Below are 14530 nucleotides of genomic sequence, written 5' to 3'. Positions count from 1 at the left end.
TTGGTATTAAATAAGCTTTGTTGCAAAAAACTGAACAATCATAGCAATAACAGAATAAAAACTTGCACCTCTGGTGTTCACTCCCTGTAACAAAAAATGTTGCCTATGTATCTGAGTGCTTGGACTATTAACCTTGTGATATCTTCATACATATCACAAGTATTGGATGATTAAGATCTTTTGAGTCATTACCTCTTTGAAGCACATCTCTGAAAGATATTAAACACTTTCTCCAACTATCTCTGAAAGATATTAAACATTTTCAGTCCAACTGATTTTAATTGCAGTGATACCTTCACTTAAAAGCATTATCACATTTCTCATAAAATCTTCAACATCTTTGTGACACTTAAATATTAAAAACTAAGTCAAAATTACTGAACAATACAACCAGACTTAACTCTGAGCACTGAATAAAGTTACAATCTGACTAAAAGAGTATTTATAGAAATGTGGATTTTTAACGAGAGGAACAACAGATACTATTAAAGCTATCTTCCGGGAGAACAATTTTGTTCTGAGATCCACACAAATTGCTCTTCTCCAACTCAATTTTCACATAATGCTGCATGCTGTTTGAAATTACACTGGTCAAATGCTATTAATTCAAATGGATTTTACAGATCTCACAAAATTGTCAAAAAGACTCAAAGTGTCTCAGATATTCTTTATCCATCAGTTTTCTCACATAATACAAAGTTTATCTTTTCTCCTTGAAAGTTCATCCAAACACTGATATGGTCAGACCAGTAAAACTGCTGCCTCTACTCCTATCAAGCTGCAGTCCAGAAATCAATTGACAATTTTTCTCACATCTGTCTTGCCAAGTACAGGTAATTCTCTACACCACTTCAGAGCTGCTGGATTCTCAAACATATTCGGCTTGATTAGTATTGCAATTTTACTTTGACCATGTCTTTATCTCCATATATGATGACAAAAATATTTAGTTTTGTAGACCTGAGGCAGAAAACTACCTGTTTCTACAACCCCCTATTTGTGCTACACAATACAGAGCAAGCACTTTGCACAAGTAGCAAAACAAAACAAAAAATACAAGCTGATTTCTGCAATTTTCCAGAGAAATTATTGGTTTTAACATAAAATTTAGAAGGGATCTTGAGAAGTTTACTTCTAGTCAAAGAAGGGCTGATTCTGAATTTAGACCAGCGTGCTTGCCTAATCCAGCTGGTATATAAAATTCCATGGAAAGGCATCCAAAGCCTTCACTGGACATCTTGTTCTGCTGTTTAATTATCTTCCTAGAGATTTTTTTCTTTGTATCTAGTTGAGATTTCCCTGTTGCAATTCATCACCATTGTTTCTCATTTTCTTACCATGCGCTACTAGGAAGTGCCTACCTCTGTTTTCTGGATTGTCTCCCAGTAAAAGCTGGGGACTGATGCTGAATCCACACCAAGTCATATTTCCTCCAGTCAGATCAGCCCTTGCCTCTTAGGACAGGTGCTCCTGCTTGACCAGCTTGGTAGCCCTCTCCTGAGCTCCCTCCAGTTTAAGCCCCAAACTGGATGCAGGATTTACATGCATTTTCACAAGGGTTGAACAGAGGGAGACAGTCAATTTCCTCAACTTCCTGAATGTGTACCTGATTCCACAGCCCAGGAGGCTGCTGGCCCTCTCTGCTGCCAAGGTGCCATGCTCTCCAGCAGCAACTCCAGGTCCTTTTGGAAGAGCTGCTCCCTAGCTAGCTAGCTCCAGTCCTGCTGAGGGGGACTTTCCATTCAGGTGCAAGACTTTAGCACTCATCCTTGAAATTTTATAATGTTCCTGTCAACCCACCATCGCAGGCTCTCCTGCTCCCCCAGAACAGCAGCCCTGTCTGCAAACATATGAACTTGGTAAAAAAGTAATATTTCAAGACGGAAAAGAAATGTCTTCAAGAAATATTATGCTAAAATCATTATTCCTGGTGCTCTGAGCAGTTCTTGCTCCACCCCAGAGAAAGGAGGAAATAGGACACCATTCTCACTTCTCTTTCCTTACAGCAATTATTTCATCTTCTGATTACAAACTTGAAGAACATGTATGATGTCTTTTCACAGAATCATAGTTTGGAAAAGACCTCTGAGATCATCAAGTCCAACCTTTGACTGATCATCACCTTGTTAATTAGACCATGGCATCAAGTGCGACAGAGTTGTTTCTTGAACACCTCCAGGGATAGTGATTCTTCCCCCACCCAGCTCAGCCCCTTCCAATGCTTTCTGGGAACAAATTCATCCCAATGTCCAGCCTGAATCTCCCCTGGCACAGTCTGAGGCCATTCCCTCTTGTCCTGTCTCTAGCTGCCTGAGAGAAGAGTTTGACCCCCACCTTTATAACCTCCTTTCAGGCAGTTGTATGTGGAGAGTGATAAGGGCCCCCCGAGCCTCCTTTTCTCCAGGTTGTTTCTAAACAACCCCAGCTCCCTCAGCTACTCCTCCTAGGACTTAACCTCTAGATCTTTCACCAGCTCCATTGCCCTCCTTTGGACACACTCCAACACCCCAATGTTTTTTCTCACAATGAGGGGCCCAGAACTGAACACAGGACTTGAGGTGCAATCTTGTTTTCTCAGTTGGTGAGTTTTACCTTCATTGTGGGTTTTGGACACACCATTCAATCAAACAACCAGAATGTAAACAGCCATAGTGCACTGTTCATCTAGACAAAGCAGCAGGGAACAAATGAAGACTCGAACAGAAGGTAAGAGGATAACAAAGCAAATTATAAAACCTAAGTAGATATAACTGAAGAGGGACAAGAGGTAATGAATAAAGGTCAAAATATCCCCAAATTTCTAAGGAAGGACACAGTGTTGATAACTTCTCTGGATATGTGAAACACGTACTAACCATGGCAGTACCAGGTCTCCTGGAAGTTTCAGACTGATCATCACACAAAGACACAAGGAAAGGAACACATAAATCCATGTGTCACACATCAGCACACCATTCACACATTATCTACACTAAAATGATGAAAGATTAATTGCCATCCAGTTCAAAATGAGCAGATACACTGTTGATGGGCTAAGTGCTTTGATCTAAGATACACTTTCCACAGTGAAACTAGACTTAAAACAAACTTTTGATAAATAAATGCTGAGAACCATAACCTCAAAAAAAAAAAAGATGCCATCTCACACTAACTATAAAATTCACCAATTGCAAAGTCAATTTTCTACCTTAAAATATCACTAGCATCTCAAAAAATATATCAAATGAGCAATCCTTTATAGGGCATTTCCAGTCATTTAAGCTGATGGTATTTCAGCATATCCATTTGAACATTTTTTCTAACACAATTCATCACATATTTCTTACAAAATCTTCAGGTGACAAGAAATCTACTACAACTCTTCACAAAACCAAACTTATCTGAAATACTTCCAAACTCTGCTACACATGTGAGCAGGTGCCATCCTCCTCCCACAAGAGCCAAAGAAATATGCATGGACTGAAGTAGCAATGGAACCAGAGACTTGCATTCAATTGCACGCTGTAATTGCAGCATAACAAGTAAATTCAGCTTGAAATTACAGAAAAAGCCATGCAACTACAATAACTAGGCAATGACAACATGTACCCACTAGAAATATAATTAATAGGTTCTACTGAAATTTTAGTGTAAAATTAGGCAATTATGGACTAATCTAAAGGTCAGTTAAGTTAATGAATAATTGTATAAAAATGTGAATATACTCTGTAAGGACTAATGGAAATACCTAAACCATGTAATCAAAAGCTTGCTGTCTCTCTCTATGCAAAAAATCATCTTCTCTGATGTTGTGTATTACATTACATATCTTTAAAAAAGAAGTATTACACCTCATGTTAGATGGTGACTAAAATTTATGGTAGTCAGAGTTGTCCCCTATTGGACACAACCCACAGGCCATCAGCTGGATGGCCCTCACTGGCAAAGCAAGAACCAAGTCCATAAGTCACCTGCAGCAGGTCTGACACCACCCAATCCATATCCAATGGCTGTATGGTGATGATATTATGAACTGTTCTCCTCCAGAGAAAACAACTAGGACACTTTATTTTAAGAAAAATCTACATAATTTAATCTATCATGCAAATTTAACATTGGACAATGAAATAAAAAAATTTTGTGACGTACACTGACAGTTTACCACCTAAATGGACACTTGATGCTACAATTTTTACTAATATAAATTCTATCCAGTCAAACTTTAATTAGAAAGAAAAACTGGACAATAATACTACAGTACTACTACCAATAATAACACTTAATCCCTCATGGTACACTGCCTTAAACAAGAAGAAAACCACATTAAAGGAAAGGAATAACAATCTATTTGAGACATCAAATAATTTAATCCAAAGGGGATGTATCCCCTTTGTTCTACCTCAGATTTCTTCTATCCCTATGTCTGTCTGTCATCCTTAAAACAAATAAAAATTGCTGCATATAAATTCAGAAACACAGAATCAGCCATTCACACCTTACCAGACACGAATGCAGTGACACAGAAAAGGATTTGGCAACCAAGGCAAAAAGAACACGAGTTACACCCGAACAATACTGGAGCTAATCCTGTGAGACAGTATCTGAGCAGTACAAAGTAGCAATGAAGCAATATTCTCTGTGTGTCTCTTCTTCAGACAAAAAAATGGAAAGCACTTAAAAGTGGTCAAGCAAATAATTAAATATTTTCTGAAGAAATGCAGGTATCTCAGTTTACTCATGTGAGAGGAGAATGCAAGCAGCTATCAAGTTGTTTTTTAAACTACACGTACCAGGGAAGTGTTTCGAAGATGAGTTCATATGATTGCAGCATGGGTAAACCCAATTCAGTGGACATTTCCACTCTGCACAGAGTGTCTCCAATTGTGACACATTTGTACACAACTTTCATTTGGGACTAAATCATTCATCCTGCAAGAACTGCTTGGAATCTAACCGCACTGGAGCTTCCTGTCACCCTGAGGTGAGGATGTTTCCACAACATATTATGAAAGACTAGGCTGGAAAGAGAAAGGCACCAGGATGTTTTTTTGATCAAAATGCTGATTCCTTTAAGAATTGTCAGGATTCACTTGAGATGCTCTGAGTCCTTGGCAGAGGCAGTCAGAACAAGGAGAAGCTTTGATGACTGGTTATCTTGTTGAAGAGCAGAGGGATGCAGACCATACTCTGCTCCTGAAGAACAGCTGCAGCCATTGGTCTGTATCTTGAGGCTACCCTGCAGAACCAGAAGTATAAAAGAAGACGTGGATTTCTCCACAAAGAGATGGACAGTGGCTGAGCCAGGTGTAGCAGGTTACACTGAGAACAGGAGATCCACTGTCTGGAAGCCAGAGAAACCTCAGACTAGAAATACTGTATAATATCTCATCAGATTCCTCCTCATCAAGTCTGTATGCAGGGACTTAGTTAAACTGAAGGAGCAAACATGATAGAGATGCCAGGCTAAATTCTCCAGTTTTGTTTAGCCTCTTATACATTCTTATATAAGACCAGATTATCTCAACAAATCCTACTGACTGGAAAATCCCCAATTAACGCATATTTTAGAAACTATTTATTTCCATCATATCCATATCACTGAAATTGCCCTCTTCTTTGAAATAAGTTCTGTTCTGCTGAACTCCTGATGACCATCCTAATCTCCCCAGTTACCTCTTTTAGTGCAGTGCTGCTCCATGATTTCCCATTTTAGGTTCATTTACATATTTATATATATATTTTTCAGTCTTAAATAATGTTTGCACATGTAAAAATGCCAAATAGGGACTTCTGTGTCTTCTTCAGATTAATTCAGTTGCATCTGAATTTCTCTGTACAAATTATTACTATTCAGGGAAATTGTTAAGAAATAAAAATTAGTGCCATTGTCATTTACCAGCCTTTGAAATGTTCCTGTCAGTGTGCTACACTCATTTGTAATTAGTACATGACTCTGCTGCTCTTTAGCAAATAAGTTACAATATCATTATTTTACTCATGCACATGATCAATTTAAGATGAAGTGCAAGAAACAGTTATGCAGGTAATTCAAGAAGTGCTACTCTCTTCTACTATAAATGGAACTACAAAAAAAGGGGTTTAAAATGATCGCTTTTAGTTTTCTGTGAATTCAACACATATGACTCTTTCAGTTTATATACTATGATAACCCAAACCAAAGCAACTCACTTTCAAACAGGGCACACACCTAGTCCATTTAAGTGGTCCTACCTACTAGGTGTTCTCTTTGACCCAGATTAATACAGTTTGTCTAGAGCTTCAAAGAAAAGACACCTCACTGTTCTCCTGATCCTCTTGTAGTTTACTCTGTAGACAGACTTCTGTATTCAGGAAAAGAAGTTGAACAAGCTCAACAAGCGCTCACCTGTAAACTTTTCTGTCCAGCTCAAAAAGGCTTGAATTTGCAGCAAAGCTGCTTTTTTTAACATCAGGCATATTTAACAAACAGAAAGCTAAAAGTAAATGAAAATTTGTTTCAATTTGCTGAGAGCCTTTTCTTTATTTAAGAGATTGACATAGCTTGAAGGTTTCCTTGAAACCGCTGTAAGAAGATTATGTGCAAAGAACATAAGCATTTCTCAATATTTAGGTCTCTTTAAATTTACACCAACAAAAGAAAATATTAACAAACTTTCAATAAAATAAAACAGCATTTTAAACCACTGGGACTGCTGAATAAGAAGTTCTTTGTTGTCACATCATGAACAAAGTACTTAAGAGTGAGGATAATCATGAATAAACATCACAGATGTTCAAATGAAACACTAAATCACTATTATCAAGCACTAAGAAACCAACATTGTTATGACAGGCTTAACTCTGATCCAGGAATTTATATGAGAGGAAAACATAGGCTGTATTATATATTTTCCTAACAGATACTTTGAAAAGAAAATATTGGTTGACATTTGTATTTGCTGACAGTTGCATTTCAATAGAGCATTTATAATTGCTTTTAAAACATCAGATTACAAAACTAAATGGAAGATATGGCCAAAATTAGGCTAAACTTAAAATATACTTTTAGGCGTGCTGACCAGCACATACCATTTAAAGAAGTATAAATTAGAAGAAAAGTTACAGTTATGGTGTACCTGTATGGATAGAACTAAGAAAATAACAGTAATTATATTGTCAGTTCTTATGCTGTGCCTATCAATTATCTGTTTATTTGAATTCAACAAGAATAATGGGTTTGTCAAGCATTTAGGACTGCAGTGACTGCTGGGAAAGTACTCTTTCCCTGCACACATCTTGCAGAAAGGCTCACAGCCCAATTTCTGATACAGAAGAGATATCTGTGATTGACAAAAGTAGTCCTTCAAAATACTGACCCATGAAATTAAATCAAGTGTACTGGCCATTCTGATATATTAGTGCTGAAGGTGAAGAACTGGAGGTAAACAACTGCTTCATGGGAAAGAGTTCCCACACTTTGCTGTGGGAAGTTTGGTGTAATGTCATGGAACAGCTTTTGGGGCAGTATCTTAAAAGAATAAACTCTTGGTTGGGCTTAACTTCTAGTGCCCTTGCTTAGGCTTTAGCTCCATTTGCTGCAGCTGAAGCAACTTTATTCATACTCAGCACCAAGTACTTTGTGTATACATGTGTACTAAAAATGATGCAATTTGCATCCTTTTAAAAATATGTGTTGAAAAGGCAGACTGGCTCCTGCAAGATAGTTTTAGAAAAACTGGCAGAGTTGGTGCAGCCTGGTCTACTCTTGAGAGTAGACCATTACTCCTGTGTTTTAGTTTGAGCTTCAAGGAAAATCTTGGGCTGAAACTATAGAGAGGCATCCAAAGAAGCAGAAAAATAGTATTTCCATCCTACTTTGTAGCAGACTTTGAAGAGTGCCAAAGGTCCTAAGATCCCCACAAGCACCCATGAATTGCAATGCACTACACACCAGGGAATTATGATCTGCAACACATGTCCATTTGAGGTCACTTAAAAGGAAAAAAAAGGAGCGGGGAGAGGGGGAATCTTTCAAACACCATTTTTTCATGTAGCCTCTGAAAAAAAGTCAAGGCTGAAAACAGTTGATTCAGACACATGGATATTCATACCAAAGGTTCCCTTTCACCTGAGATGTCCTGGAACACAGAACAAAACAATGCATGTAAGTTACCTTTTTTTCTCACATCTTATCAACTTATTTATAAATGATAATGTTAATGAGATGCATCCATAGCAATCTATACCTAGTTTTATAATCCCAACCACAGTCTGACAAGCAAAGCAAAATAACTTTTTTTTTAGCTAGCTCTCCTTTGTAACAAAGTCTTTGAACTGATAAATTACGATGCATATTCTTTCCTCTCAAACCACTTGATAATTTCTTTCACACCTGAGGTACACTATGATCATTAAGAAACATTCTGAAGATGCACAGCTGCACTGGTATCATTTTCATCAATGCCTTTGAAAAACATTTCCATAATTTATCAAGGTTTTAAAAGACACAGGTTAAGAAAAATATAATCAGTGGTTTTCTACTAGGATAACACAGCAGCCTTCTGAACATGAGAGATGTGATGAGATCAATGTACCTCACACATCATTCAGTGTGGGGAAGGGGTCTAGAGTAGGATGGACTTTTAAAAATGTTTAACAGATTTTTTTTTCCCTTTTTTCTTTTTTTTTTTTTTTGCCAGCCTTCAAACTACACATTTTAATATCCTCTAGAATGATAACTTCGTCTTTCTTTAAAAGAAACACACACTGAGCAACAGTCAAATAGCCTTTATTTATACCTAAAGTGCTGCTTTGTGATTTTTATGAGTGTAACCTGTGGAATGGTTCACATTAGTTCTGCATCATCAATGGAGTTGAATTACCACATTGCTTTTCGTTGTTATGGGTACTAATAACACATGTACACAGCCGTACCAAACTGTTGTTTCTTCAGAGGTCTCCAGCTCAATTTTCTAACTCTCCCTTAAAACGCACGTTTCCAACTTCTGGGACTTGAGCATCTGCCCTGCTCCATCCCACACCTGAGGCCGATCCCTCTCCCGAGCGCTGCAGCGGCCGGAGCCGGTGCCGGGCGGGGCCCCCGCACAGGTCCCGCTGCCGCTGTGGGTGCCCCGCACCAGCAGCCGCAGCAGGAGCAGCGCCAGCCGCGCTCCCGGCCCCGCTCCCCGCAGCCGCCGGCGGGGACGGGCGGCACCGCGCGGGGAGCTCGGGGCACCGGGCCTCCCTCGGCGTGGGGAGACTTTTCCAGCACCGAGCCGAGCCTAGACTCACCAACCCGCCCAGCGAACAAATGGGATGCGGCTGAAGTTTTACTTTGCCGGAGCCGGCTCCCGCCGCAGTCGCCCTCGGGAGCCACAGCGGCAGCACCGACACCTTTTTTTGGCTGAAGTTTGGCGGCTCAACACGCCGCCCCTCCTGCTCCTACCCCTGTCCCCTCCCGGAGCCCCCGAGCTCAGCCTGGGGCGAGATGCGCAGGTAGCGAGTGCCGGCGGGGGCAGGTGCGGGGCCCGCCGTACTCACCCGCTCCCCAGGCGCACGGTCAGCAGCAGCAGCAGCAGCCGGGCCCCGCGGCGGCGGATCCAGCGGGGCGCGGGGCCCCCCCATGCATCCATGAGCGTGAAGGCGCTCTCTCTTGCCCGAGTTTTCTCCGGAGAGCCTGGGAAATTGCGACCCTACCGATCCCACCACCCCCCGGCACTCGGCAGGGAGAGAGAGGGGAGGGGAGGGAAAGGGGGAAAAAAAAATAAAATAAAACACCCAAACAGGTAGAAACCCACTCTGCAAGGACCGAGCAACTCGCCCAATAGGCTCATCAGGTTGCTTCATAAATTATCCTAAAAACTGCTGGACGAATCAATCCCTAGCAGAGGTGGAGCCTCCTTTACTAGAAGGGAAACATGCCTGGGAGAAAGGGTGGCATTGATTTGGTATTTTTCTCCAAAGAGGGAAATGAAATAGACCTTACGTATATACATATACATGTAAATATAAATAGGCGAAGTGTGTAAAATGTTAAATACATGTTTAAAGCTACACATATACATTTAAATTTTTTTTTTTTGAAGCTACTCAGAGGGCGACTCTCAGAGAGGCAGGCGGTCCGGTCCTGCCTGCCTAGCGGAGACCCGCAGCCGGGAGCAGAAGCGCCGGGGGATGCGCACGGACACCCGTGGGGCTGCGCGTCTCCGCGTCTGGCACGATCGAGATTTGGAGGGGGGCGGCCCTAGCCGCGGGGAAGGGGGCATCCGCCATCCCCTCGTTCGTCCCCAGGAGAGGGAGCACACCCCTGCATCCGCAGTCCCTAAAGCCGTGCTGGAGGCAGGCGGCGTGCCGGGCGCGCAAGGGCAGCCGCGGGAATTGCGCGCCGCCGAGACGCGAGCGGCGCAGGCTCGGCGGCTGCGGGCGGCTCTGCGCGGCCGCGGAGCGCCCCGGGGGCGACGGGCGGGAGGCATCCGATGCGCCGTGCTGCGCTGTGAAATGCACCAGGGCATGCAAAGCGCGAGGGTATGGGGGGGTTTTTCTTGTTTTTTCCTTCTTGTCTCCTCTTGGCCGCTCCCTCCTCCCGGTCTCTCTCCGGAGACGTAGGCGGGAAAGTAGGCAGGCATGCCCCCCAGCAAGCCTGCACACACACGCCCGAACCCGAGGCAGAAACGCGCCGCGGCCGCGGCAGAGACCACAGGTTCCGCGCTCGCAGGCTTTGACCGGCGGTAGGGGCGAGTGGGCACGTCCCGGCGGGACCAGCGCTTAGATAACGCGTATTTCTCCTCTCGGCTTCAGGCTGACACCAACCCAAATCCCTGGCCCCGGCGATGCCCTTGTTCGCGGCTCTCTACTGGGCACTACGGAGTAACCTGTGCACCGAGTTCTCGGTGGAAGTAGCAAACGGTTCTACAGCCATCATCATCATCCTCCTTTAAGTCAAGTTGCCACTGTACAGAAATGTAAATAATCTCCCATCCAGTGGTTCTTCTGTGAAAGGCAGTGTTATGTCTTCTTTACACATCATCAGCTGGTTATTATTTTATATATACAGCTTACTGCTTTAATGATTAAAAGAAACTCACTATGCCTCAGACAGCTGCAGTACATTAAATGAAAATTCAACAACTTGAAAATTAATAGCCAGTCCTGGGGGTACGGGCAGACGGTAAAGGCACATATTATTGCATGACCTGAGGTCTCTTTACTGGTGGATTAACACAGCAGGCAGCATCCTAGCGTGATGGCAAAGGCATGAGCTCAGAGCATATGCATTTATTACAGAGTAAGTGCAGAAGCAGCTCCTCTGCTGCAGCTGGTGGCACTAGCTCCAAGAAGCAGGATTGCTGTCCATCTCAGCAAAACAATGAGCACAGCCCACCCCCAAGTCCCTTTCTCTCTGGAAAGTCCCTCTGCCCTGAAAATGGCCATGGTCCTTAAGTTTATTACAATTTATCTGTCAAACTGACTGCATTTTGCAAAATATGCAACGAATGTTTATGTCTTTGCATTTTGATGTTTTTGGAATCATTAAAGCTCTTTACCAGTCTATAAAATTCCACCCTGTCACTGAAAAATATGCAATTAAAGTAACTACTGCGAAAATTTGACATAAGAAGTTTAAACATACTTACGGGATTCCAAGACATCTTCTTTCTACATGAGCAGTTTGGAGCATCTACTTAAAAACTTAATTTCACCCCTGTGATGATCCAGCAGCTTGCTAACAGTGAAAGAATTGGACAATTACAGCTAAAATAACATGTAGCATGAATAGTAAGAAATGGAATTTTTAATTTGATTTCGAGGTTGAGAAAACTAAGGCATATAGAAGTACTGTTAAAAAAATTAATATAAAAGCAGCACCAATGATATTTCTCAAATGACAGAAAACTGAGGATAACATCTAGACAAGCTGGTTTCAGGTAGTCCCAAATCTGAATTTTTCTTGTACTTTCATGTAAACAATAGAAATCCATCCCTCTAAAAACTAGAGAAGAAATTATTCCGTAATTAAGAAAAATACTAGATGAGAAATCGGTATAAAAGTTTTGAAAAGTAAACTGGGAACAGAAAATAGCAAAAAAATCTTTCACCAGCAGAAGAAAACATGAAGGGAAATAAATGAACTCAGATTGTCTGTATTCCTAAGGAAAGTAAAAGAAGCAAAAAATGAATTTTAAAACTGCAAAATGTAAAAGAGAATATCAGCGAAAAGCTGGGGAAATCACCTAGTTGGGTGCCAAGAGGAGATGTCGATACAGGACAATACACTAAAAGATAGTGAGTTAGTTACTAAGGCCTGCAGATATTTCTCCTCTGCTTGGTACTGGCACAGCTAACCTAGCAACAGTATTTAAATTCTCAGTTAAAAGCACCTTCTGATGCTGGAAGTAAGAAGGCCATCTTTAAAAAAACCCTCCAAGATGAAGAAACAAGTTAATCTTGTCTCTTCAGACATGCTAGGCATCATTTCAGGAACATCAAATTAACCAAAGTTAAGCAAAAGTGTAGGATTCACATCACTACTATTACTAAGAAGGAACAAACCAGAATGGCTTCTGCAATGGAAAACCACATCTCTATCTTCCTCAGTCATATTTAATGAGTCTATCAATAGAAGAACAGAGCTTCATAATTCACTGTCTTTCAAAACCATTTTAGGTCTATCAGGAACTGTTGAAGAAGATGCATAGTTCTGGGGTCAGTAGGAAAGTAAGGCCATTTTCAGAAACTGCTTGAGACTACTGTCAGCAATTAACATTCCATGTTAAAAAGTGGAGTTCTTACAAATCTGCTCTTGAGACTACTGTATTTAACTGATTACTCACTGAACTAATGGTGTCAGAGAGAAGAAACACAAAAATTTGCAGATGAAAGTTTCAGATTGGTGAAGTCTATAGAAAAAAAAGTGTTAAATTTTAACACCTTGATTATTACAGTGTTAAATCATCACAGTGTAGAATATCAATTATAAAACAGGAAGTGATAATGTGCTAACAATTGGAAAAATAAAAATAAATAATGGGTTGAATTTGGTAAAGATTTAAAGTACTTAAATGTAAAATCACATCTCAGCTGTTAGCTCTGCTGCTGCCTAGTAGTGGAAAATCCAGAGAAGACCAATATTCAGAATTAACTGAAATTTCTCCAAGACTGTAGAGGAATACTCATACAAACAGGAGGAGCACTAATTTGAGCAGCTCAGCGCCTAAACTCTGCCCAAGCTCACTGGAAAACTTTCTCAACTGTTTAGATTTAAGGAGTGCAAGATAGGATAAATCTAATGTAAAAGACCTCTAAAACACAGCCAGGCTAGATCACCAATTCCCTAATTTCTTAAAAGTGTAATTATTGATTTGGATTCCATAGTAATACACCTAACCTCATGCACTATAAAAAGAGCAAAGGCACTTCAGCACAAGCTCTTGATTTCCAGTCTGGAAGCCACCTACTCGACCACAAGGTACCTACAATCTGTGATTCATCTAAAAGGACATGAGAAAGAATTTTCATTATTAAAGCTGAAGTCCAAGTAGAAGGAGGAGGAAAAAAAATCTGCCATATTAATATATAAAAAGCAAATATCATTGTGTTTTTCACCTGGGAGGCTTCACACTTAGTAAGAGCATTTTGATTCTTCACAATTCAATTGCTCAGGACCACAGGAACTTAAAAACACTCACATGTAGTTTTACATAGCTGGCATCCTACATTTGCTGTATTTCTCTTGGATATAGCTACTTCCCTGACAGGAGCATATGAGAATTGATGCATGATTTGTATGTCTGCATACCATTTTGAGTGCATAAGAGCTTTAAAAACCCAGACTTAGTGGATGGCCCATCTTCATTCACTGTGCTTGAGGGAAGTTAATGGCTCTCATGTGGTTCTGTAAGGAGCACTTACCTGCTGAGAGCAAAGTTATCCAGCGTGTGGAGACGGAAGAACAAATTGTTGTGGTGTTCTGTCCTCCACCAAAATAAAAGCATATGGAAGAGCAAGAGGTCAAGGACCACTTCAGTCATGTCTTCAAAAGGGTAGGTTTACATAGCAATATTTTGATGAAATTGCATATGTAGACCTCAACTGTGCATTCACAAAACAATTTCCTTTGTGCACCTCACACCTTAGATTTATGGTATCAGAGAATACTTTAGGTTGGAAGAGACCTTTAAAGGTAATCTAGTCAATCTCCCTGTCATGGGCAGGGACAATTTAAAAATGTGCACACGTGCCATTTTTGTGCTTGCATTTGAGTAAGGACAAACATAAGAACAGAGTCACATGCATGGTATTGAAAACCTGCAACCCAAATGAAAACAGTTACATTCTTCTTAGGGAAGTTCAGAAAATGTGGTTTTAAATATGCATCATCATGGTTAATTCTACCTAAATGTTTACTCTAATATAAACTTAAAGAGCTATCTTAAACAGCATAGTAGCCTAGTGCTACAATAAATGTAAAGAACATTTCAAAAAAAAAAAAAAAAAACTAATGAAAACATTTTGGTACTGGCCTTTTTAAAGGGGCCTTTAGACTTGGTGGTGGATATCCACAGGAAGAGAAGAG

At 40.8% G+C, this 14530-nt stretch overlaps 1 protein-coding gene across 1 annotated transcript in view; it reads right to left on the bottom strand.

Annotated features, from left to right (window-relative positions):
- Positions 1-9590, bottom strand: part of GABRG1 (gamma-aminobutyric acid type A receptor subunit gamma1) — a 51071-nt gene extending 41481 nt beyond the window's left edge. The window contains exon 1 of the mRNA XM_059844896.1: positions 9499-9590. Within this exon, the coding sequence (XP_059700879.1) occupies positions 9499-9590 (92 nt within the window). The remainder of the gene's footprint in view (positions 1-9498) is intronic.
- Positions 9591-14530: the final 4940 nt, after the last annotated feature.

The sequence above is a fragment of the Haemorhous mexicanus genome, chromosome 4, assembly GCF_027477595.1.
Source record: "Haemorhous mexicanus isolate bHaeMex1 chromosome 4, bHaeMex1.pri, whole genome shotgun sequence".
In the NCBI taxonomy this organism is placed as follows: Eukaryota; Metazoa; Chordata; class Aves; order Passeriformes; family Fringillidae; genus Haemorhous; species Haemorhous mexicanus.
This window is presented reverse-complemented; position numbering and strand designations above follow the sequence as displayed.